Source organism: Papio anubis, chromosome 11, assembly GCF_008728515.1.
Source record: "Papio anubis isolate 15944 chromosome 11, Panubis1.0, whole genome shotgun sequence".
Taxonomy (NCBI): Eukaryota; Metazoa; Chordata; class Mammalia; order Primates; family Cercopithecidae; genus Papio; species Papio anubis.
In genome coordinates, this window is record NC_044986.1 from 108,183,023 (window position 1) to 108,210,361 (window position 27,339).

Below are 27,339 nucleotides of genomic sequence, written 5' to 3' on the forward strand. Positions count from 1 at the left end.
ACCCCATCTCTACCAAAAATACAAAAATTAGCTGGGCATGATGGCACATGCTGATAGTCCCACCTACTCAGGAGGCTAAAGTGGAAGAATTGCTTGAACCTGGGAGGCGGAGGTTGCAGTGAGCCGAGATCGCGCCACTGCACTCCACCCTGGGCGACAGAGTGAGACTCCATTTCAAAAAGAAAGAATCACACTGAGTAGCAAAGGCAACAAACAAAATAATTCCAAATCTAGGCACATGTAGTAGAATGCTACACTGCAGCATTCCACTAGGTACTTGGCATTCACCCAGGCACTGCAGAACACCAAAGACAAGGAGAAGATTTTATAACCAATCAGAGAGAACCACTAGCATATCCACTTCAAAACAGAAGAAGAATTAGTGTGACAGCAGGAATGCCAGTAGCAAAAATAAGGCCAGGAGAAAGGATAATAAAATAATATGTAAATTGCTGTTGGAAAACAACCATTAATCTAGAATTCTAAACTGACCTAGCTAAACTATTATTCAGGGTGAGGATGAATTTAAGACATTCTCAGACAATTTGGTGGCTGAACAATGGTTTCATTTCTGTCTTTTTCTGTAAACATTTTAAAACACATTTCAATGTCATATCTGTAAATTTCCCCCATATGAAGATCCTGGTGGTATACCTTATAATTTGGGGTTTCAGTCTCACCTGTGGGGTTCCCACAGCTTGAATAATGAGACTTCTTTATAATGAGGATTTACATTTCTACATGTCAGGCATCCTGGAATATTAGAAACTCATGGCCACTTTAGGTTGATTTCTTGGTTTAGGATTTCCCACACTAATAGCATTGAATTGAAAATTAAATCCCAGGTCTGTGCGACAACAAGAAGACTGTGATTTTGAATTCTTAGAAAGACCCCTTGACACCACTGCATGCCCAGGCCCAGAGAAAAAAAACATCTCATTATCTTCCTTTGTTGATGAGTAGATTTTTTTCTTCCCTAGTCCTCCCAGCCCAGTAAGGAAGACACTGCCTCAAACAGGTGTTTTTAAAGCGTAAAGTTGTTTAAACTCTTTGTGCTTCACTTTCCTCTACTTTTTAATCAGGACTATAATATTCATCCTGTAAATCTATTAGAATGCAATAATTGTACTTGATAAAGGACTGTTATTATTTTATTGTTATTATCATCCTAATGATTAAACAGGATTATTATCAAGATTTTAGATGTGTAGGAAAATAGAAAAAATAAAACTTAGATTGATTAAAAGTAATAAAAATGTAAGGTTTGTTATTTTAGAAAATGACAGTAATATACAAACTATTGTGTAAGCATATGATCAGGCAAAGAATATGAACATATGCTGGAACCGAAACAAAAGATCATGGTCTAGGGACAGGAGACCTGGGTTCTAGCCTTGCCTCTGTTTCTATCAGAAAGCTACATTGCTTCTCTGAGCTGAAGTTTCCAGAATTCAAAACTTAGAAGAGAAACTTTGAAATCACCCAGGTCCTTTGTGCCTCTTCCATGCTATCATTTTCCATTATCTGCTCTATTTCTTTGTGGCTTATTTTTATAGTACCAAATTATCCGCTTTCTGGTACATATTATAAGATTATGTGACCACAACATAATACTCTCGGGAAACAAAAACAGGTTCTACTTCGTTTTTATTCAAAGAAAATGAGAAAGGAGAAAAGAGGAAGTATAATCAAACAGAAAAATGATAACCATAAACCCTGTGTTTTCGTAGCTTCTGTGTGCTTTAAAAAACTATTTCACAGGGACCACTGAGTTACTGCGGGTACCAGTTGGAGGTTGGATTTCCTACCTCCCCACTGCAGTGACCTACTGAGAAGAATCCTCTCCAGGAGATGCCTCATCAGAAATATTATAAATGGGAAAAAATGACTAAGGATCGTTTGCTATCAGCAACTTGGGGGTATCTACCGGAAATGTTCTTAACAACCCATAGGATGACAGACTGTAGTAGACTATGGATGACACCTTCTCCCATGGCCTGTCCTCAACTTAGCCAGACTCCCTCTGATGTGCCATTTTTAGTTCCTGTTCTCCCTCTTCCAATTCCCGAGACATCCTGAAAGGACCTACTGGCCTTGTGTACCTCCATATCAACTCTAGAGAATTTCCAAAGAAAACTTTAAGGAGGACAGTGAGATCAAACACTAACAATAAGCCACTGAAGATTGAGACGGCGGAAATCCTTGGCTACTGCAATAACAAGGCACTTTCACACATAAAAATAAAGCCAACTGTATCAATTCATATGTGCTCAGCTTAAGTCACTGTGGGCATGGCGCACTCACTTTCTTGCAGCCTTCTTCGACTTCCACTATTTCTGGACCTTGGCTTCGTGATTTCATCTTGCAGATGTAGCCAAGAGGCCACTCACAGCCCCGATCTGCCCAGTACCCATCCTGCAGGGAGCAGAGAGAAAGAAAAAAAAGGATTATCAGTTTTTGTTTTTTTTTTTTTTTTCTTTTTGAGACAGAGTCTCACTCTGTCCCCCAGGCTGGAGTGCAGTGGCACGATCTTGGCTCACGGCAACCTCCGCCTCCCAGGTTCAAGTGATTCTCCTGCCTCAGCCCCCCAAGTAGGTAGAATTACAGGCACCCACCACGACGCCCTGCTAATTTTTTGTATTTTTAGTAGAGACGGGGTTTCACCATGTTGGACAGGCTGGTCTCAAACTCCTGACCTCAGGCAATCCGCCCACCTTGGCCTCCCAAAGTGCTGGGATTACAGGCGTGAGCCACTGCGCCTGGCCAGTTTTGGACTTTGATGTCATTTTCTTGTAACTGTGCCTCAGAGGAGGAAAATTAAGATCCAAGGTTATTGAGAGAAAACGGCACCTACCAAAAGGAAAGGTAATTGACATGTTCACATGTAAACAGTAATTTTGACTCTGGCTACAAACATGTAAAAAGAGATTGGAATCCCAGTATGATTTTATATCTGAGATGTCCAAGCCACTGTTTAGAGGAATCCAGGGAGAAATTAAAAATGTCTGTAAGTCCTTAGATGTTGGTGCTCACAAAAGGTTTGCATGCAGCCTCTTCATCAATCTCTGCAGTCAGCTCTGTCTTCAAATTAATCAAGTTCATATAAGCCATCCAGAAAAATCTCCCACACCCAACACACCAAACTTGAAAACATCATGAAACCGCACTCATCTTTCCTCCCTTCTTCTTATTTCTACCGATGAGTTTTCTCCTGGATCTGAGGCTCAATCTTCCATTTTATTTCAGATTCTATCCCCTCCCTTTTCCTTTGAGATTTCATGTTAACAGGACCTCTCCTTTCCTTCCCTTTGCTGCTAAACATCTTGAAAAAAATGTTTTCTGGGCCAAGCACGGTGGCTCACGCCTATAATCCCAACACTTTGGGAGGCTGAGGCGGGTGGATCACCTGAGGTCAGGAGTTCAAGACTAGCCTGGCCAATATGGTGAAACCCTGTCTCTACTAATAATACAAAAAAATTAGCTGGGTGTGGTGGCGCACGCCTGTAATCTCAGCTACTCTGGAGGCTGAGGCAGGAGAATCACTTGAACTCTCGAGGCAGAGGTTGCATTGAGCCAAGATTGTGCCATTGCACTCCAGCCTGGGCAGCAAGAGCGAAACTCCATCTCAAAAAATAAACAAATAAATAAATACATAAATACATAAATAAAAATGTTTTCTGTATTGTCTGTCTTTAATGCCCCATCTCTTAGTTGGTCTCAGCCCAATGCAATCTAATACGGAAGCCTTTAGCCAGAGTAATATTTATAAATTGCCACTTTGGTCTTACCCCTCTGAGACAATTCATATTTCTTGAACCTCAGTTCCTACCCACCCTTCCGGCTCTAACTTCACGATTTCAACCACACTGACCTTTCACCTCCTCCAAGCATGCTGCTTTCTGGTTTCTTCTGTCTACTCTTTGGATAGTTAACACCTAATATGTTCTTAAACTTTCAATCCATCACGATAAAAACAACCACAATGACAAAAATAATAGCCACAGTGACAAAAATAAACAACCATAATGACAAAAATTACTGAACAATAAATATGGGCTGGGAACTGTGTACTATACATGCATTATTTAATACTCACATCCTGGGCCTGGCACAGTGGCTCATGCCTGAAATCTCAACACTTTGGGAAGCTGAGGTGGGTGGATTGCTTGAGCTTAGGAGTTCAAGACTAGCTTGGGCAACATGGCAAAATCCCATCTCTACCAAAAATACAAAAACTTAGCCAGGCGTGGTGGCATGCGCCTGTAGTCACAGCTATTTGGAAGGCCTGAACCCAGGAGGTCAAGACTGCAATGAGCTGAGATTGCACCACTCCACTGAAGCCTGGGTGACAGAGCAAGACTCTGTCTTAAAAAACAAACAAATTACAACAACAACAAAACACCTCGTATCCACAGGTGAACTGACTACAGCTCTTATTTCCACTTTGCAAATAAAGGAGTCAGTCATGCAGCAAAACCCAGCCTCTTAATCACTGTGTTTATTGTCTATTAATAAAAGATAAATTTGATGACATTTTTCAGTCACTAAGGTCATATTTTAATCATAGACACCATCATTTCATATGACATCTCCAAATAAACTGAAAAAAATGAACGTAGCTCCCCAAGTACAGGTTCCAGGCCTCAACTACCATAGTTCTAAGTAGGTCTGCATCTACTCGGTGTATATGTATCTCTTACATCTATACGGGGCTATGATCTCTTTTTACATATATATACACACACATACATATATATCTCTTTTTACGTCTCTTGTAATCATATATATGGCTTATAATCACTTTTTACGTGTACATACATAATCATATATATATGGCTTAATTGGTCAAATGAGAGCTTTGGTATATATATACGCCATTATAATATGGCACTATATATGTGGCCATATATATATATATATAGTGCCATAGGAACAATATGAGTATTTGTTATAGGCCAATTTCATCCTTGAACCAAAAGTTTCTGTCTGTTGCTTCAGTGATCCTCTTGAAAATTTAACTTTGGGCCGGGCGTGGTGGCTCACGCCTGTAATTCCAGCACTTTGGGAGGCTGAGGTGGGCAGATCATGAGGTCAGGAGTTTGAGACCAGCCTAGCTGATATGGTGAAACCCCGTCTCTACTAAAAATACAAAAATTAGCCGGGTGTGGTGGCACGTGCCTGTAGTCCCAGCTACTCGGGAGGCTGAGACAGAAGAATCACTTGAACGAGGGAGGTGGAGGTCACGGTGAGCTGAGATCATGCCACTGCTCTCCAGCCTGGGTGACAGAGCGAGACTCCGTCTCAAAAAAGAAAAGAAAATTTGACTTTGCTAGACAATTGAGAGGGATTCAAGAAATCAAATCTGAATTTTGGTTCACCTTTGATCCATGCCAATTTACGTAGAATAAAAACAATCTAAACAAACATATGTAACTGAGTGGGACAGAAGGAAAACTCCCCTGTGACTTTCATTATAAATATCAGTAATTCAAGCGGCCTTACCTTGCCTTTCATCACCACACAATCTTCCTGTCTGTTGTTTTCATGGCTTGGTTCTCCACGAAGCCATTTGGTAAATGTTACAGGGGTCCCATCACTCCACTCAAAGTACATTTGAATCTTAATGTCATTTAAGCCAATCCACAATTCATCATTTGGCTCTAAACAGGAAGAAACACACAGTAGTATATATAAGGGCTGCTTTCCAAAGGTCGGCAGGGTAAAAGGAACGGAAGGCACTGTGCTTCATCAACAGGGCTCTACTTCCCTTGATATGATCACCATCATGAAAATAGTCCTCATGTGTATTCATCTGAGCTACATGCTGTCAACTTAGATGCCAATTACATTTTACCTTGTTAGCTTGAGGTTGTGTAGTGTACCCTTTACATTGTGAATATGACTGTATTCTTTAGCGGAAATATAGATTATATCTCCTGGCAGTTACAAAAACAAAATTGAAGTAGGTCTATTACTATGCTCTATCTTATGAAGCTGCTTTTATTGTTACAAATAATTTACCATGTCAACTGCACTCATATTATTGGAAATACAGTGGCCTATTTATATACATCTATTTGACTATGATTAAATTGATGAATGTTTTAAAATAACAAAAATTTTAAACTGCTTCTATTTTACTGACTGTTGTTATCAAGAACATTCTAGGTGCTTCCGTTAAAGATCAGTCAGTGTACTGGGAGTGTAAAGTATCTATATAGTGAAAGAATTATAAACCAAGAGGTGAGACTTGCGCCTGACATTTGGTAGCTACTTCTTAGGCTGTACACACAAATGAATCTGTAATCATTTTCACCATGAAATGCCATGAAATTCCAGCAAAACTTCAATAACAAATGAGGTTAAAACCAAAACAACCAATATAGATTTAAAATGTGACCATTTTGTTTTGAAATTCCATGGACAGCATTATTGATTTTATAAGTAGGTGCCATGCTAAAAATTCCTAAATATCACAACAAAAATGGGACAACGTTAAAGTCAATGAAGGTTAAAGATGTCATGGCTAAAAAATAAACTTGTCTAAATAAAAAAAAAAAGTTAAAGTGAACACAAATCAGTATCTATCTAATTCACACAACTGGGAGTCCCATCGTGAATGCTTCATGTATGATCATTTAGTGGTATAATAAAATTAGTTGCCAAAGTATTGTAAAGATGATGTTGTGGTAGAAAATGAGGAAAATATCACACTATATAAGAATCTCCCTAAGCGGTTTAGTCTCTTCCTCCTGAAAGTTGACATTCAACTTTGCTTTTGGAGAAGTCTCTGGCTGGCCTGGCGCCAGCCCTGGCAGATGTTTCCAGTGCCGTGGAGAATGAATGACATTGCCAAGATGATCCTCTTCTCCTTTCACTTGATTTGCAGATCGTGATCTCTTCAGCAACAAATACAGGCTTCCAAGTGACCTCATGTACCCCTCAAAGATTTCAATTGAAGATCAAAGAAAAACTAACCTCCTAAGTCCCATAATTAGAGTATAGTATTAAGAGTTTTTTATATACATATTTCTCACTAAATTGTTCTTCCCCTATAACTCCTTCAATTTCTAAGCACAATCTTGATCCTAGAAAAATATATAAGATGTGAGTATAAAGTTGTTATGCTGATTTTCATCAATCAGTTGGGGAAGTTGTATTCATTGGTATAATCACAACTTACTTGTACAAGTCTCAAAGTATTCACTTGAAATATACTTCCATGATTAATACAAAAGGTATCATCTCAACTATCTAAAAAAAATTTCTAGGCTTTTTTTTAGAGACAATAATTTTAACTTTACAACTTTACTTGTATTAATATTATTTTATTGTTTAAAATAAAACCTTATCAATAATTTTAATGAAAGGTTTTCTAATTTATTAATTCACAAGCTGAATTTCAAAGCAACTTTGGCCATCCAATTTCCTGAAATAATTATAGCAATAAAAACATCAGGTTTCTTTCTTTTACTATAGTATGTTATAGAAAGTAGAGTTAAATGTGCACTCTAGTTCTATAGCATCCTAACTAACCTGTTTTCTGCTAAATCATTTGCAAACTTTACTGGCTATGATAAGTGCCACACTAAATTTAAGTAACTGTTATTCAGACGTATCAGTTCTGATTCCATTATTATCTTCTAGTGTGAATTTTTCAGGATAGGTAGACACAGAATACCCAAGAAATTGTTCATAGGCTGCAGCTGGGCTATTCTCATGGCCTAAGACACTCAATGGGGTCAACACAGGAGGATGGATACCATTTGACAGGTGCTAGGGGCAGGAGTGTTTCGGGGTCTTTTAAGTCTTTCTCTGGTACTACTCTGTTGTTTTCTCATCTATTTGTTAATCGCTTTTTCCTCCCCTCCCCCAGCCCCCATCAGTTTCCAAGCACTATGTGTCAGGAAGCTGTCTCCACCATCTCCACCATCCATTTCCTCTTGTTTTGCTGGGGGGAAATGAAGAGCAGCTGCAGCTATTCAGCAGCCTCATCAGTGGAAGATGAAAATGATCATCATTTAATCAACAAGCACTGCTGAGTGCCCATTATCATTATGCTGTTTCTCAAGTCGCTCATCTTCGGGACAAGCATTCGCAACTCATTTTATTCATCTATTTTTTTTTTCTGGTTAGTACATTTTCTATGTATTTTTAATTATGCACCTAAAATTGAGACATACATTTCTTTAGAAAAAATTTTTTTAGTAGAGACAAGGTCTTACTATGTGCCCTGGGCTGGCCTCAAACTCTTGGGCTTAAGCTATCCTCCCACCTTGGCCTCCCAAAGTGGTGGGATTATAGGCGTGAGCCACCGTACCTTGGCCAAGAAATGTATTTCTTTAAAAGGTTTAGGTTGACATCTAACCATTTCAAAACAAAAATCCTGTATTTTTCACTGTTCAACACCCTCCCAGCATCAGCTAAATTCACAAAGAAGAAAGAAATCCAAAGTCTGAAATAGTCCATTTAGAGATCTTTTTTAGGAGATAAAATATGGACCTAAAAAAAGAAGATACATACATACACACATATAGATAATTCCAAGGAGTTAATCATTGTTGACAAGCCTAAGGTAGACTGCTCTGAATCCAGATAATACATTAAAAAATAATGTTTTAAAACTATCCATAAATGGATTACACATTAAAAGAAAAAAATTGAATCATCTTTCAGCGATCAGAATTCTTTCAATTATTATACAATTTTCACATTGTGGCATTTTTAGCATTTGTGATTAAATTCATATGTTGTTCATTGAATTATTAATTTACATTGATTAAATTTGATGTTTCCAATAAAATTTTCCAGAAGTGGGTAGAGAGGGGTGCTCCCAGGATTAAAGCCAAGTATATTATCACTGTCAGGCTTCTCACCATAGCCTAGCTGGGAGATAATAAAGTCAAATTCCTCGATGGTGTGAATACTTGCTAGGTCACCGCCTTCCCTCCTGCATGCGGTCAGAGCATCTCTCTGGATTTTCTTCTCATCTTTGTGAATCTTGTAACAGTGGCCGGCATATGGCCACCACTGACTAGGACAGTGAGTAGGCACATCACTTTCTGGAAACAAAAAGCGGGGGTGGAAAAAAATTTTAAAATATTTGATTAAAACTATAACAATATTTTAATCATTTTATATAATACATGAAACAGCTTATAGTCATTAGGCAAATAAAGGTAATATTTAGTTTTAATTTTTGCGGCATACATATTCGCAAAAGATAGACAAGTCATATACTATTTTGTTGGTTTTTAGACAAAACAAAAGAACGTACTTTTTAGTCAAATGGGATATGATCTTATCAATTTTCTTTCTTTTTTTTTTTTAAGAGACGAGGTCTCACTCTGTACCCCAGGCTGGACTGCAGTGGTGTGATCATGTTCTCATTGCAGCCTCAACCTCCTGGGCTCAAGCAATCCTCTTGCCTCAGCCTCCTGAGTAGCTGCAACTACAGGGCATAAGCCACTGTACTTGGCTATGGGAAATTTCTTTTTAAAAAGTTGTACCTATAACAAAACTATACTAATATATATTAGATTATCTAAATCTTGTCAGCAAAGCTGAACTAAGCATATGTTATGCACTGTTTAAATGCTGGAGGCCTGACAGCTTTGGGGGACTAAACACATCCCATAAAAGATTTGAATTTACTTTATTCTATGGACATTAGGGAGCCAATCACTCTTGAGAGGCAGATTAGTGTTGAAGTAGGCAGCTGGAATGGTTGGGGGACAAACGGTCCCCAAGGAGCCTCCGCCATCATAGCCACACGAGTCAGCCACCTATTGCCTCAGAACAGACCCACTACCATTTACTTGCTCCCCGAAACTGATACGTGCTCTTGTAACTAGGAGAGGGATTTGGAGTCAGAACTCGTAAAACCTGAATGTGCGGTGAGTTGTGTGATCTTAGGCAAGTCACATCACATGAACAGAAGTATCCATACAGGTGAAAATTTTTAAATGAGATTAATACTAACACAAATATCAAACCACCCACCCTGTGTTCTTCTGAACTAGAAAAGAATAGAGACAGTGTGCTTGTAAACCACAAACACCACACAATCATTATTTAATTAAACCAGTTGTCAACATCCTCAGGATCGCTACTAACAGCATCGAATTGTATAATCTTGATTATACACTACAAAAATTTACTTTAATAGTAATGAGCTAGGGGAAAGTGACAATAAAGACATTTGAAAGCAGAAACTCACTTTATTCATCCCTATTGCCTTGAGCCTGGCACGGGGCCTGATACATATAGATGTATTGAGTATTGGAAGAGAAAAAGAATTGAATTGAAGTTATAGTTGATATATGGCTGCTTGTTATTACTATTCTAGAGATACTATTTCAAACAGTAATTTGGCAACATGTTTTGCTTAGAGGGGGACTATATTACCAAATGAAAGTGAACTTATATATTATTTAAGCTCATATTAAATGTTTTCAAATGGCTGCCTTACTATATGTTCATTATAGGGTAACTTTCTTCACTATTCCTTTAATTCCTGAATTGGTCCTATCTTCCCTTAAAGGTGGAGAGTATCTGAAATATCATTGTTTAAGCCCAGGATTCTGTGCCCCGTAGTCATACAAGGAACTAATCAGTCATGAGGCTCAAATGGTGTACAACTGTAATAAAAATGCATATTTTTAAAAAAATTATATTCCCTCAATACAATTTAGATTCTTTGCACTTCCGGTGGTTTAAAAAAAAAAAAAAGAAGAAGAAGAAAAAGAAAGAGAAAGAAAAGTTAGCACAGCTTTGGAGCCCTCTGGTGGTTTATTTTAATTTTGCTACCCAGGAAATTGACAGTAGGATCAGCCAATGCTGAGTCCTTCAAAAACTGAACCAATGAACTTTAAAAATATTTGAAAGCATGAAAACAACTGACTTGAGTGACATGAAGGGGAGTTCCCTGGGGCAGCCACAGAAGATGGTTTGTTCCTCTAGCCACAGCTCATGTGCTCAGTGCCCACATGTGGTTAGTGCCTGTTAAGCCAGACCGTACAGCCCTAGAGACCTGAGGATTATGGATGAACAGGTTAGTGTTACAAAAATTCACAGGGTTTGAGGTTGAATTCTTGCCTAAGGATGTTGCCAATCCTGTATATTGCATAATTTGAACTCTGATACGCTTTTCCAGGTTCTGGTTTATCTGAGTTTATAGATAAAACAGAATCCTTAATCCAGGGAGTATAGAGACGTTCAGAAACTCACGTCAAGCGGTTAGCAAGTGAAGGAGGCATCACAGAGAAATAAGAATGTACTGAGTGTTTGATGAAATGAACAAAATTTTATCTCAGGAAGAAGAGTCATGAATATTTCCATTTTACAGATGAGGATCCCAACACCGGCAGGTTAAGCAGTAAGGCCAAGTTACAGAATTCTGAGTGCTGTACCAGATAAACTATAAAATAACTATTCTCCTCTTTGGCAACATGGAAATTCCAAGTCTTCGAAAGAGAATTGTATGAAGTCTTCCAAAAAGGAAAAAATACACTATTTCTCCTAGAGGAGGAATAGTGGAGGTAAAATGCAAAAATGATGGGCTTTCCCTGAAGATACCCACTGTCATTATGGAGAGCCTGTAAAGCATAATCAAACCCAACATCCATGACCCTCATCTATATCTATTTAAGATCTTGGCCAAATCTATATCAATTAAAATCGCAAACACATCTCCTCCCTAATCCAATAAGTCCACTTCCAGGCATTACCACGTGCATGAAATGATGTGCATACAATGTATACAGTTATTCACTTCAGGACTTTTTGTATTAACAAAAGATTGGAAGTAAATTAAATTAAAAATCTATTAATAGGAGACTGGTCAAACAAAATATGTGCTGTCTCTGCAATAGCTTTTGGACAGCCATGAAAATACACATAGAAGCTATTTATATTCTATATGGAATGATGTCCAAAATTGTTATTAAGTGGAAAACTTAGGGTAAAAACTAATACAGTATGTTGTCATTTGTATGAAACAAAAATAATTATAAATGTATATGTTTATATAGTCACAGAATAACTAAGGATACACACCCAGAAACAATCATTCTCCAGGAAGGTAAACCGGGTGTTACAGGTAAGAGGTAGGGAAAACCTTATTATTTATCATGTTGTACCTTTTGAATCTCTAGCCATGTCAAGCATATTTTAAAATACATGAAATTGTTTTCAAAGCCAATGAGAAAAAAAAAATCAAGAATGTCACATTGTCAGGTTCCTCCAGCAGAAAAACAGAAATAAATTAAACCACTTAAAGCATTAGTTATCCCTCCAAAAACAGGTAATAATAAAAATATGTAGTTTGTCTTTCATCAATTTGAAGAAATAATTCTTGCCTTAGTAGTTTATTCTCCTATAAAATTGTAAGGGACAGCACAACTGATTTTTTTTTTCTTGAAGTCTAGCTGACATTTAAAATCCAGTTACAGGCCAGACACGATGGCTCATGCCTGTAATCCCAGCACTTTGGGAGGCTGAGGCAGGTAGATCACCCGAGGTCAGGAGTTCGAGACCAGCCTGGCCAACACAGTGAAACACCGTCTCTGCCAAAAATACAAAAATTAGCTGGGCATGATGGCACACATCTATAATCCCAACTACTTGGCAGGCTGAGGCAGGAGAATCACTTGAACCCAGGAGGCGAAGGTTGCAGTGAGCTGAGATCACGCCATTGTACTCCAGCCTAGGTGACAGAATGAGACTCTGTCTCAATAAATAAATAAAATTCAGTTACAACTTTTTAGATATTTTATTCTAGTCTATGAAAACTTCCGTATAAGATGCTACACTGCATAGCATGGAAGCCCAAAGAGAGTCGTAAGGACCTAATATAAATATCCCATCCAAATATTGACTTTTTTGCTTGGATTCTGGTTTTGCCAGGTGTGCAAGGTTTCTGTATCCTCTGAATATCTTTTTCCTCAACGATAGCATGTGAATAATGACACCTACCTCAGAGGACTGCTTGTGAAGATAACGTTTTTATTTAGGTCAGAAGGTCTCCACAATGCCCAGACACCGCTGCACACTCAGGAAATGTTAGCAACCAGCACACAGAAATATTGCAGTAATGTCATTCAGTTTACCCCGTCGACTATCCATAAAACCTCTGGAGGCATTCCAACAGTTACACCTAAGCTGTAATGGTACTTATCTTTCAATTCTAATAGTTTAGGCACTTCAGACCCCATAGACCACTTACCTGAGGGAATAACAAAAGAATTCAAAGTAGTGTTGCCCTTTTTGCAAATATAGCCTAGTTTCTGAACACATTCCAGATTTTCCCATTTAGCATTTTTTCCAGGATTTAGTGACACACAGCTTTTTCCAGGTTCAGCTGATGGACTTCCTTTGAGGAAAAGGAAAAGTTAAAGTGAACTATTATAGCTATTCGCAGCAGAGAGCATCCCTCCCACGTGTCCTCATGTCTTCATCCTGGAGATTCAATGGACCCCCATTCTGTCTTTTGCTACACATTCACAAAAAAATATTTACTGACTGCAGAGCAAAAGACAAGGTGGGTGTCTATTGTTTTCTTATTGTTGGATCACTCCAATACTTAGAAGGTTGATAAAGCAAATATACTTCTTTGAAACAACCTTTTTCGCCATTATCAACTAATAAAGCTACACCTTAAAACTTGAACAGTTGTCACAACGGATTACATTATCAAAGAGAGGTACCTAATGAAAAGAATGCATGATTATGCAGCCATTAAAAAAAATTGAAATCATCATGTCCTTTGCAGCAACATGGATGCAATTAGAGGCCATTATCCTAAGTGAATTAACACAAAACAGAAAGTCAAATAGCCATGTTCTCACTTCTAACTAGGAGCTAAATATTGAGTTCTCATGGACACAAAGATGGCAACAACAGAAACTGGGGACTATGAGATGGGGGAGGAATGGAGGGTAACAAAGTTTGGAAAACGAACTACTGGGTACTATGTTCTCTACCTGGGTGATGGGATGGATCATTTATATCCCAAACCTCAGCAACATGCAATTTACCTAGGTATGTAACAACTGTGTACATGTATCCCTGAATCTGAAAGTAGAAATTATTAAAAAGAAAGAATACATGACGTTCCAAACCAACCATGTTAAACATTATTAGGGCCGGGCACGGTGGCTCACGCCTGTAATCCCAGCACTTTGGGAGGCCAAGGCGGGTGGATCAACTGAGGTCAGGAATTTGAGATCAGCCTGGCCAACATTGTGAAACCCCATCTCTACTAAAAATACAAAAAAATCAACCAGGGAGGTGGCAGGTACCTGGAATCCCAGCTACTTGGGAGGCTGAGGCAGGAGAGTTGCTTGAACCTGGGAGGCAGAGGTTGCAGTGAGTGGAGATCACACTACTGCACTCCAGCCTGGGTGACAGAGTGAGACTCTGTCTCAAAAATAAAAATATAAAATAAATGGTGGAGAAAAAGCTAATGAGAGAGCTAGAAGGGCAACATGCTGTGCTCCCAGAACTAAAACTCTCTCACTATCTTCAACTCAGCCTATTGAAGAATACTTTCAGCAGCTATGCCTTATCCATTTCTTAGTGGAAACTGGCTAAAGAACCTGATAAAGTCAGTGTTGCTAGTGGTATGAATACAGGCATTGATATATTTCACATGTGTTTTGCTATTCTAATATATGATTTAAAAACCAGTATTCCCCAAACTAGCTTCACCGTCCACCTGAAGACAGTGTGAATGAGCCACATTCTGCGCCACAAAGTCTGGAGCAGGTAATAATCTAAATAAAGGGTTTTTTTAAAAAAGGTTTGGTGGTAATGGTTAGTAATAAGCATAAAGTAACCATAAATAATGGTTGGTAATAAGCATAAAGTTATCTTTTTTTTTTTTTTTTTTTTTTTTTTGAGATGGAGTCTCGCTCTGTCATTCAGGCTGGAGTGCAGTGGCACGATCTCGGCTCACTGCAACCTCCTCCTCCCACGTTCAAGCAGTTCTCTGCCTCAGCCTCCCGAGTAGCTGGGATTACAGTCACCTGCCACCACACCTGGCTAATTTTTGTATTTTTAGTAGAGATGGGGTTTCACCATCTTGACCAGGCTGGTCTTGAATTCCTGACCTCATGATCCACCTGCCTTGGCCTCCCGAAGTGCTGGGATTACAGGTGTGAGCCACCACGCCCAGCCAAAGTTATTTTAAAGTTAGTAATAAGCATGAAGTTATCATAAAGTTAGTAATAAGCATAAAGATATCTTAAATATTTGTTGATACAGTAACTAAAATAACAGGATAACTGAACTAACAGATAAGGTATCAGCACTAAAAGGAAACTTTCAAGAAAAAAATACATTTTCTAGCTATTAGTTATTAATGTGTTAATTAGAAAATCATGTTATACATTTATTAATACCTCTCTCAACTTTGAGACATTAATTAGTGGTTTTAATGTTTACCATAGTTATTATATATTTGAATTCATGCTTACACATCATTTATGCAAAATATTCTCACTTCAAAAGGGAATATATTTTAATCGATTCATTACTTGGTAATTATTCAATTGAATGCTTGACTGAACAATTTATATGAAACCGATTTTTAATTTCCACAAGATCTCTAATTTTCATTGGAAGAAACTCTCATACCATTTCGCAAAGCAATTTAATCTTGCGCCTACTTCTTAGGAATTGAGGTTTAATTTTAAAAAGCATTTACTTCCCTTTCTTAATCATATTCCACTTTCATTCTTTACTTCACCCAAAGTTAACTCAGAAATGTTCTCCCTGAACTTGTAGGATCCAAGTGGTTAAATATCATAATCATCACCCCTGATTGAATAAATTAAATGACTGCCTACTGTGCATAAAAATTTAGCAACACAGAAAAGAATACATTCTAGTCCCCTAATAAATTTTATTGTCTAATAAATCAGATTGAGCGCAACCAGTACTCTCTAATTGCATCTGGCTGAATGGGTAGACAGACACCTAAAATCTTCACCCACAGAAAAATGATATTTTATATGTATTCTCTTGCCGTAAGTCTTCCCATATTCCAGAAATTTTGACTTCCTGCATTCCAGAAAAAAATAGAACTGATTATTAGCTCAAGACTTGTGTGACAGCACTGTAACCATCGTTTGTTGAAGTAATGCTTTGAAACTGGAATTTCATAGTAAAATATAGTTTATTTAAACCAAAATATGTTCTCTAAAAATTTTCTCTCATGTTTTAGCATCTATTTGAAATGTTGTTTTATTGCAGTTTTTCTTCTTGTAATACAATAAACCAAATACAGAAAATGGAGAGTTTGGCCAGGTGCAGTGGCTCACGCCTGTAATCCCAGCACTCTGGGAGGCTGAGGCAGGCCACATCACCTGAGTTCAGAAGTTCCAGACTAGCCTGGCCAATGTGGGGAAATCCCATCTCTACAAAAAAATTTTAAAAAAAATAGCCAGGCATGGTGGTGCATGCTTGTAATCCCAGCTACTTGGGAGGCTGAGGCACGAGAATCATTTGAGCCAGGAAGGCTGAGGTTGCAGTGAGCTGAGACTGCGCCACTGCACTCCAGCCTGGGCAACAGAGTGAGACCTTGTCTCAAAAAAAAAAAAAAAAAAAGGAGAGTTTAATTTTCTAAGCCAAATACAAAAACCACTCAATGGCTTTAGAAAAGAAGTCTGACTGTCTGAAGAATGCCGTATTATAATAGTATGGCCCATAGGAGAATTGATAAGTAAAGATGTGACTAATATGATACTTCCGTCCTTTCCCACACCCATGGCAGACATCACTAATCATTAATTGCACTCTTTCCTAAAAAAAAAAAAAAAAAAAAATGGCACTGGGGTGGGATTGAGGGGTGGGGATTGGATTCATACCCAATAGAAGGCCTCAAGTGGCTACTAACACTAGTTGGTACTGGTGAATGAGATAAAAACTTTATATCTTTTTTTTTGTTTTCTCTAAATAGTTGCTCAATATGTAAACTTATTTTATATTCTGTTACTTTTATGTTATGACAATGTGGAAACAATTAGCTCACAGCATTTTCTATCCTCTAAACAATGAGAAAGTTGTTGTAGGTTTTATCATCCCCAACTGTTTTTCTATAAACTACAAACCGTCAAGAAACCGCTAATGAATTTTTATGCTAATATGGAATATCATAAGCTGTGACTGAGATACTATTTTAAATCCAGTGCTACTAAATCAAAAACAGGAAAGGGGGCTGTTAATGTAGATGTTAAAATCATTGTCACAAGGACAGCAAAATTGCAAATAGCTCATGACTCAAGGTACAGTCATAAAAAATTCTCCAACCCAAAATAATTTCAATCCACTTGTCCAACTTTACAAAGAGATGTTGGCCAATCCTCTCAAGGATGGTGACAAAGTCGATGCAACAGCAAGTACATAGTAACAACGCAGCTAGCATATTTAGGAAGTCATGTTTAAGAGTAGCTACAACATCTGCTTTTGAATGTAATACCCAACAAATCAGGGATACACTGAGAATTGAAACTTTAAACAGAGACCTTTATTGATTTGTGTGAGAATCCTGGCAGACTAATCCCTATCCCAGGAAGCTGGTATATAACCTTAAGGTTTAGTATATGGAAATCTAGCTGGTAGATTTCAAAGCAAGGTGAAATGAACTGTATTTGATGAAGTCTAACAATTCTTCTCTTTGAGATCAATAGGTGAGATAATAAAGGTCTTCAAGGCATCTAGATGACTTAAATTTGGATTAATTCAGCACAGACAGGCTTAACCCTACCTGGTAACCAGTTCAAATATCGGAACGGACTGCGGTCACTCCACTGCCAACCGCTGTTGAAGCTCAGACTGTTAAGTCCAATCCAGAGTCCTGAGGTCAAGGAACTGGTTAATCCTATATTTTTAAAGAAAGCAAAACAAACAAATAAGAAACTGCCATTCAGAAAACAGTTGAAATTAAATTCAGAATTAAGTGTTTGACTCAAAATGTAATTGAGGGAAGTCACAATAATCATGCCTACCATGTCTCCTTCGATTCTCCTGACAATCTAAGGCAAGTAAAATTATTACCTTCATTGATAGGTGGGGAAACTGAGGCAGAGGGAGCATAGGTAACCTGGAAAGATTTTTAAGGTTCCAACCCAGATCCAATGAGGCTTCAAACCCTATCATCTTAACTATTATCTACTTTCTCAAGGATAGTGTCAAAGATAGTGTTGTGTGAATATGACTAAGTATTACCTCAACTGCGTATTTCAAAACTTATTTTAAGAATTTTATTTTATGATTTTTTAAAGTCAATTTCTCTTCTTCATTAAAATGATGATTAAATACTAATCACTAAGGGCTTATGCTAACACCAAGGACGCTTTGCTTAAGCAGTTAAGAAATCAAAATTACAATTACAATGTTTCAAATTCTGTACTAGGACTGATGTGGAAGTCATAAAACTACAAACAACAGGGACCTCATTTCTTCAACAGGAAACACTCTAACCTATTATTACCACTATAATTTTTTTTTTTTTTTTTGAGACAGAGTCTCACACTGTCACCCAGGCTGGAGTTCAGTGGCACAATCTCCACTCACTGCAACCTCCGCCTCTCGGGTTCAAGTGATTCTCCTGCCTCAGCCTCCCTAGTAGCTGGGATTACAGGTGACGGCCACCATGCCTGGCTAATTTATTTTTGTATTTTTAGTAGAGATGGGATTTCACTATGTTGGTCAGGCTGGTCTCAAACTCCTGACCTCAGGTGATCCGCCCACCTCTGACTCCCAATGTGCTGGGATTAGAGGCGTGAGCCACCGTGCCCAGCTACTTCTATCTTTTTTAAACCATCAATGATAATTCTCTGTTCTGAGTTATTTTAATTGATTAAAAGCAATTAATTAAAACAATAACTATCCTTTGGCTTTTAAAAACATTTTTTAAATTTATTTTTATTTTTTAGAGATGGAGTCTCACTATGGTACTCAGGTTGCTCTCAAACTCCTGGGTCCAAGCGATCCCCCTACCTCAGTCTCCTAAGTAGCTGAGACTACGGGTTGCACAACACTGTACTCAACAACCTTTAAAAGAAATTCTTTAAAATAATTTCACAAATTATTTAAAGTTGTACTAACTTGAATAATAATTATCTCTCTACTTGCAGAGATGTATTCTACAGGACATGCTCCTAAAAGTAGCATTTTCATACTAGCTATTCCCAAAACCAATAACTCTGGGATTTTAAAAAACTTAGTTAAGAAAATAAGTGTATTTAAGTTTTAAAAATTGTAAATAATTTGCTGATTAAAGAATTGAAGTCAGTTTTGCCTGAGATTACATAACTAAATTACTATGTTTGGCATAAGAAATGATAATAGCTCTTTAAGAGAAATATCTTTTGACATTTTTTACCAGCTCTAAGTACTTATAAACTTGTCTTGAAAAATTGAATTAGTTAATACTTTTTAAAACAAGGCCTGACATACGGTATGTGCCCAATAAATGTTAAGTTACTACTGTTATTATTACCATTATTATTATTATCAATAGCTTCATATTGAATTAAGGTTGGCAAAAGGTGTGACTTCGAAACAAAATTCAAACCTTGGATTAAAATATATCTCTTCAAGCAGATGAGTGTTGTCCACAAATAATTTTCTCTAATATGCTTTTGTAATTTTATAAAAGAACAGACCAAAATATTTTAGTATTGCCTCAAAAAGCAACAATTCCACGTGCTAAATTTTTGTTGTTTGTTTTGTTTTTTTTCCAGACACCAACTCAAACCAGAAATTTCTTTGTACAGTTAGGGTCTTGCTATAGTGCCCAGGCTGGTCTTGAACTCCTGAACTCAAACAATCCTCCCACCTCAGCCTCCCAAAGCACTGGGATTACAGACCTAAGCCACCGCGTCCAGCCTCACATGCTCAAGGCGTAAGTTTTCTGCATACGTTGTCTGAACTTGCTAATTGTCTGAAATGGTTATATACCAACTTTGAACTTAGATGTGATAGAAGAGACACAAAAGTCCAATATTACACTGGTATTTTTATTTTCGTGTTTTTTTTTTTTTTTTTTTCTTCTTACGTGAGGTCCAATGTGTTTTTCAGGCAGTACCAAAGGAAACTGGTAAAAACAATCAGGAAACAAGTCAAATTTCACTTCCTATATCTTATTTCAGTTCTGTAAATCCTCATCCTGCACATAAGGAGTCATAAATCTGATTCAGGACTCAGGGACTCCATAGAGTGTCCCAACATTTTTCAGGGTAGAAACAGAAGGGAAGACGATAAAACAGCTGTGGGTAGTGCACAAACGTGTTGCCAGGCAGAAACATTTCACCCGGCAGATAATATGAAATCAGATCACCACCAATCTGGAATACATTTACTGGAGCCAGGAAATGTTGACAAAATTAAGGGTTCTCATTAGTGCTTTGGGAACCAGCAGATCCCCAGGTGTTCTGTGCGTGAGACACAGGCAGAGTGAAATGAAAGACGGCTGAATTCCAGTTCAGCTATTTTCTAAACAGTAGGCATTAAGTAAGTTCCCTAACTTCTCCCTCCTAGTCTGTTATCTCATCTATACTGTGGGGCTAATAGTATTCATTCATGAAGTTGCGGTAGGCTTTAGAACTAAAGCCCAGAATCTACTACATGGTAGCTCTTCAATAATGGTAGGCAATTTAATCACAGAGTCATCAAACCAGGTTCTACATTTTTAAACAATGACCCTGACTCTGGCCGAGCGTGGTGGCTCACGCCCGTAATCCCAGCACTTTGGTAGGCGGAGGCTGGCGGATCAGCTGAGCTCGGGAGTTCAAAACCATCCTGGGCAACATGGTGAAACCCCGTCTTTACTAAAATACAAAACATTAGCTGGGTGTGGTGGCACGTGCCTGTAGCCCCAGCTACTCAGGAGGCTGAGGCACAAGAATTACTTAAGCCCCGGTGCCACTGCAGTCCAGCCTGGCGACAGAGTGAGACTCCGTCTCAAAAAAAAAAAAAAAAATACTGACTTTTCAAAACCCTCATATAAAAGAAAACTTATTTAAAAGTGTAAATATTTTGTAGGTTGTTTTTTCATTTTAATGGCATATTTTCCAAAAGAGAGTGGATCGCAATCACACACTCACACCACTATTTTCCATTCTTCCCCAATATATCTCATCAATGCTGAGTGTCATCCCTTTCTTTCAAATAAACAGTGGGGAGAGAACATCTTTCCCCTATTTTTTAAATTCCCTGTCAGATTTTTTCTTGTTCTAATGCCTGATATTTTTTACTTAAAGAAAGGCAGGAAGTACTACAAATCTCATTAGAGATGCCATTCTTATCCAGATGCCAGTGAAAATTTGCTGACTGAAATTCCGGAGGCTTGGATAAGATTCACGTCAGTATCTGAGGTGAACCCAGCCTCTGAATCTCCTGGGGCTTGTTTGCTGTCCTGATGGACACAAGAATAGCCCTTGCTGATTAGGGAAGCATTTCCTGCAGCAGGAGTCCGATAGCAGAGTCCGGAGACCAGGAAATGTGTCTGTGCCTGGGCAAAGCCGCTGTCGGCTCAGATCCTTCGTTCCTTCTGTGTAGCTGGTGGAGAGAGCACAAAGTAACCTGTGCTCTGTCCCCGGGCTTCCAAGAGATAACACACCCCATAAACAAATTCAAACACAAAACCAGAAGCACACCAACTGAAACCATTTCACCTCTGCATTTCTGATATATATTTTTTCTTTTCTTTTTTTTTCTTCTTTTTTTATTTTTATTTATTTATTTTTTTTGAGACGAGTTTCACTCTTGTTGCCCAGACTGGAGTGCAGTGGTGCGATCTCGACTCACTGCAGCCTCTACCTCCCAGGTTCAAGCCATTCTCCTGCCTCAGCCTCCCAAGTAGCTGGGATTACAGGAGCCTGACACCACGCCTGGCTAATTTTTTGTATTTTCAGTAGAGACAACATATCACCATATTGACCAGGCGGGTCTCAAACTCCTACCTCAGGTGATCTACCCACCTCGGCCTCCCAAAGTGCTGTGAATAGAAGCGTGAGCCACTGTGCCCAGACCACCTCTGATACATTTTCTCTCGTGCCTGCAGGTCTGCCCAAATAACCCCAGGACTGCCTCGAATCATCTTTTCTTTTCCTTCATCATCTACATAAATTTACTTTTGTCTCTTCTGTAGTTTCTCCTCTTCCTCCTTATTTTTGTGCATGGTTGTAAACATGAATCACTCTGATCCTTTGTGTTCCACTATTAGAAGGGTCCTAAAGGTCAATGCAAAACAGGATAATTGAGTAGACAGAGGAAGAACCCTATCTCTAAGATCATGAATGCACAGTGACGTCATACTGCTTTCTATCCTCAGTCTCCTTAACAATAACTTATAGGAGAGAGGTGTTCTGGTTGGTGACGGGTGTCATCTGAAAATAGCTGGACAAAGGTAGGTGCTAAGAAACGAGGACAGGTAGGAGTATGCTCTTGCCCTTACATGGGTTCACACACATTAGCTCCTTTAACAGACAAGGTCACCAAGGCACAGGTGCCTCAGGAAATCCCCACGAACTCCCCCAGTTTCACAGAGCTGGGACCTAGGCAGTCTGGCTCCAGAATCTTTGCTCTTAGCCCCTCTGCTCCGCTGCCTGGTGTTGGCACCTGGACGCAGCAGGAACCCACACAGTGTTTTACCAGATAATGGTCTTTCGACCAGCTGCCTCAGAATCACCTGGGAGTTTGATGAAAGGCAGATTCTTGTGCCCTGAGTCACACCTACTGATCTAGAATCTTCGGGGTCTTGGCCCAGGCATCATCACTTTAACAGAATTCCAAGGTGATGAATAAGCCACTTCCCACAGAAGAACCACTGCATTTACTGTCTTCTTGCCATGAACTGTCTAGTTTTCCAAACAGGAGATTGAATTTCTAAGTATTTTTATTTTGCTGCACGTGTCAGTCAGCAAACGTTCAGCGAGACTCTTCCTTGGAAGGCTCTGTGTGAATCTCCTTGTGGGGAGAGGGGACATAGATATTCACAAGACATTCCCCGTTTTCAGCTATTTCCCCCTCTGACACAATCTCCACATGGCCTTCAGTTTGCTTTCCATGCAGGACTTGTTGTAATTGGTACCTATTCATTTGTTTGTTTTCTTGTTTACATCTGTTTTTTCCCATTGGACTTGAAGCTGCATGTGGACAAGACAGGGTCAGCTTTGATGTCCCCAGGACCTAGCACAAAGCCTGGCACATGGGTACCAGGTATCTTGGGAATGAGTGAATGAATGAGTAAATAAATAATAACAAATTAATGTATTCATAGTGTTGTCGAGGAAGCAGGACATATGTGTGAGTAACTATTATATTAATAAAAGTGGTAATAAGCAAATAAGAGAAATGCAGATGGAAACAGAATTGCATTTCAACTGTATACAATTGTGAGAATTCCAGCCAAAAGAAACGATATGGGAAAAGATATGAGGGTGAGAATGGATGAGGAAAAACAAGGAACCCAAGACTTCTCTTTTGTCAGGACTGCAAAATGCAAGATGTTCGGGAGATGGCAATCTTGAATGTCAGGCAAAACGTATTTTGTTAATTATTTGATGGGAAATGAGAAACCACAGGGATTTTTTGAACACGGCAGTCATAGGAGCAGAGACAGGTTAATATTAATCTAGCCGTGTCCAGAGAAACCAAGAGAGGAGATTTTGGGGGCAAGAAATCAGGGATGCTTTTGCTCCCACACTAATTTCTGGTCCTAATCTCTCTGTTTCCCCAAGTGTATATTTTAGAACCTAAAACAGATACTCTCTTCTCAAGCAAACTTTGGCTCTTTTAGTCTTCACAATCTAATAAGAACAGATGTTTTAAAAACAAACACATTGGCCCGGTGCAGTGGCTCACGCCTGTAATCCCAGCACTTTGGTAGGCCGAAGCAAGTGGATCACCTGAGGCCAGGAGTTCACGAACAGCCGGGCCAACATGGAGAAACCTGGTCTCTACTAAAAATACAAAACTTAGCAGGGCGTGGTGGCAGGCGCCTGTAATCCCAGCTACTTGGGAGGCTGAGGCAGGAGAATCACCTGAACCCAGGAGGTGGAGGTTACAGTGAGCTGAGATCACGCCATTGCACTCCAGCCTGGGCTACAAGACGGAAACTCCATCTCAAAACAAAACAAAACACAACACAACAACAACCAAACCAAACACACTGTGGAAAGAGTATCAATAAAAACTGAAAACTGGTAGAGCCTGGGGGTTCAAGGGACGGGAGGCAAAAAGAACTCAGGGTTTCAGGGTTTCAAAGCAGCCTTTGACTTGTCCCTGCCAGTGGTAGCGCTGTTTTAATTGATCATTTTGACCTCTATGAGGCTAATGAAAGACTTGTGGCTTCAGGTTAGACCTGGATGATGGATACTTGACCAAGAGGCTTCAGGTTAGACCTGCATGATGGATACTTGACCAAGAGGCTTCAGGTTAGACCTGCATGATGGACACTTGACCAAGAGGCTCAGGTTACACCTGGATGATGGATACTTGACCAAGAGGCTTCAGGTTAGACCCGGATGATGGATACTTGACCAAGAGGCTTCAGGTTAGACCTGGATGATGGATACTTGACCAAGAGGCTTCAGGTTAGACCTGGATGATGGATACTTGACCAAGATTGTTCCACTGCCTTGCGTCCAAGAACGACATCATTAATCGACTGTGGCATATTTTACTCTGATTCTAGATTAGCCCTCAGAATCCCTCTTAGCACTGGCTCTAGAGACTCTTACAACCAACAGTTGACTCAGGAGATGAGAGCTATTTGCCATTCCTAGTGTCCTTTTCAGAGTACAGATTTGCATAACATCTGCATAAACTGCTTAAGAACTGCTTCTGTCATATAACATCTATAAACACTTGTGCTGTTGACTTGTAAGTTAAATTATATAAAAATAAAGCACTCTTGATTTTACTTGTGACTTTTCTTTTCATGTCATTACCTGTCAGGTATGTTTGCTCATGTATCTCTGTGATGCTCAGGAGCTCAGCGTTTTGCTGTTGGCAGCTTTTCCTTGCCTGGTGCCACATTAAAGCGGATTTGGAATTTATCTGGTAGGAAATGCTGGTCAGCGGGTCTTTATTCCATAAGCTTTCACTGCCCTCAACTGTGAAAGAAATCAGATGGAATTTGATGCATTATGCATGGAAAACACTTTCAGTGAATAGCATTATTTAAACCAGCCTAGGAGTATTTTTGCCTGAAGCACTTTCTTTCTTTCCTTTCTTTTTTTCCCCTGCTTCTACTTCTTTTTCTTCTTCTATTTTTTGAGACAGAGTCTTGCTCTGTTATCCAGGCTGGAGGGCAGTACTGTGATTTTGGCTCACTGTACCCTCCAACTCCTGGGGTTAAACAATCCTCCCATCTCAGTTTACCGAGTAGCTGGGACTCCAGGCATGCACCACCATACCTGGCTAATTTTTTAAATTTTTGCAGAAATTAGGTCTCGCTATGTTGCCCAGGCTAGTCTGAAACTCCAGTTCTCAAGCCATTCTCCTGCCTCGGTTTCCTAACGTGCTGGGATTACAAATGTGAGCTACCATGCTCGTACTGTTTTACTTGTTTTTAAGGTGGCTTTGAGATTTTCTTTACTCCTGAAATGAAGTAGGAGGTGGGGGATGAGGTTTCAAAGGATCAACTACATCCAGTCTCTTCCCCCTTCCTAAAGAAAGAAAGGCAGGCACCATCTCCCTTTCAGGATCAGTTGAGTTGGGAAGTGAGACAAATGGAAAGACAATAGACCTTGGATACTACAAAAGGTGGGAGGGTGAGGATTGAAAAATTATCTGTTGGGTACAATATTCACAGTTCAGGTGATGGGTACACTAAAAAACCAGACTTTGCCATGATGCAATATATGCATGCAAGACATCTGCACATATACCCCCTAAATATATAAAAATAAAAATAAAACTTTTTTTGTTTGTTTGTCTGTTTGTTTGTTTGAGACGGAGTCTCGCTCTGTCGACCAGGCTGGAGTGCAGTGGCGTGATCTCGGCTCACTGCAAGCTCCGCCTCCCGGGTTCATGCCATTCTCCTGCCTCAGCCTCCCCAGCAGCTAGGAATACAGGCGCCCACCGCCACGCCTGGCTAATTTTTGTATTTTTAGTAGAGACAGGTTTCACCGTGTTAGCCAGGATGGTCTCGATCTCCTGACCTTGTGATCCACCCACCTCGGCCTCCCAAAGTGAATAAAACTTGTTTTAAAAGAACAGACACCAGCCCAAATTCCTTGATCTAGCAAAGTAAGGCAGGGAAAACAAAGAAAATAAACGTACATCTTCTCGGCAGGTAGATATTTTGCCTTTGCCTGCACATTCTAGTTTGGTCTTTCTGGAAGCATAAGGTTGTCAGCAGGGAAGGTAACAGACTCCTGCAGACAGACTGGCCTGGGCCTGCACCTGAGGTCCTATAGCTCACTGGAGACTTGACTTCAGATAAATTATTAACTTTTGGAGTCTCGTTTTCTCATTGCTAGAATATATTTAATACAGGTGGAGCTCTTAGCAATAGCAAACGTTGCTTGTAACTTTTTCATTCCACAGAGTAAAAAAATCAAAAGCTGATTTCTTCCTTTGCTATGTTATGATTCCTAATAAATTCCATAAACCTGATTGTACTCTATAAGCAGCCAATAATATATAGATAAATATTATTGATAGTCTTTCACATATACGATGTTTGTGAAGCCAGTAAACAAATGAAAGGTTTTTGCATGCTTTGTATAGTGCATATTTCTTTTTTCTTTTTAATAATATAAAATTCTGCTTACAAGCCATGTGAAGTAATAATCTTTTCATTTATTTGTAAGGAGAAAAGGAAGTATTATATAACTTCTCTGAAAATGTTCTGAGAAATACTCAATTTGCTAAGAAATTAGGCAATTTTCCATAAGCATATAGCCTACACTCTTGTAAGTCTTAACTGTATCTAATTGCCCTTTATATCTGATGAGGAAGTGATCATAGACCTTTTTGTAATATGCAAACCACACACCATGATATGAAACTTGTGGTCCCATGACATATCGAAGAGGAAGAAAACATATCAAAATTTGATTCAGGCAACAGCATAGAAATTTTTAAGATGCTTTAACTACAAAATCATCATATGTTTACATAAAAATAAATTTGAATCAGTAATACTAAATTTATAATGATCTGAGCTCTTGCTAGTTTTATGTCTATGTCAGTGAGACCATTCAAATGAGATTAATTTGGGGTATATTTGAAGATAGAGATGTTTTAAACAACTCGTTTTAGACACGTGGAGGAAGGTTTTGTTTATAATATGGTAGAAAATGCCAGGCGCCCTGGCTCATA

At 38.9% G+C, this 27,339-nt stretch overlaps 1 protein-coding gene across 1 annotated transcript in view; it reads right to left on the minus strand.

Annotated features, from left to right (window-relative positions):
* The window catches only part of MRC1 (mannose receptor C-type 1), a 98,099-nt gene that overhangs the window by 49,631 nt on the left and 21,129 nt on the right, over positions 1-27,339 (minus strand). The window contains exons 4-9 of the mRNA XM_003903430.5: positions 24,960-25,124; positions 17,768-17,881; positions 13,226-13,372; positions 8,877-9,062; positions 5,503-5,660; positions 2,305-2,415 (exon numbers count right to left, since the gene is read on the minus strand). Coding sequence (XP_003903479.2) covers positions 2,305-2,415; positions 5,503-5,660; positions 8,877-9,062; positions 13,226-13,372; positions 17,768-17,881; positions 24,960-25,124 — 881 coding nt within the window. The remainder of the gene's footprint in view (positions 1-2,304; positions 2,416-5,502; positions 5,661-8,876; positions 9,063-13,225; positions 13,373-17,767; positions 17,882-24,959; positions 25,125-27,339) is intronic.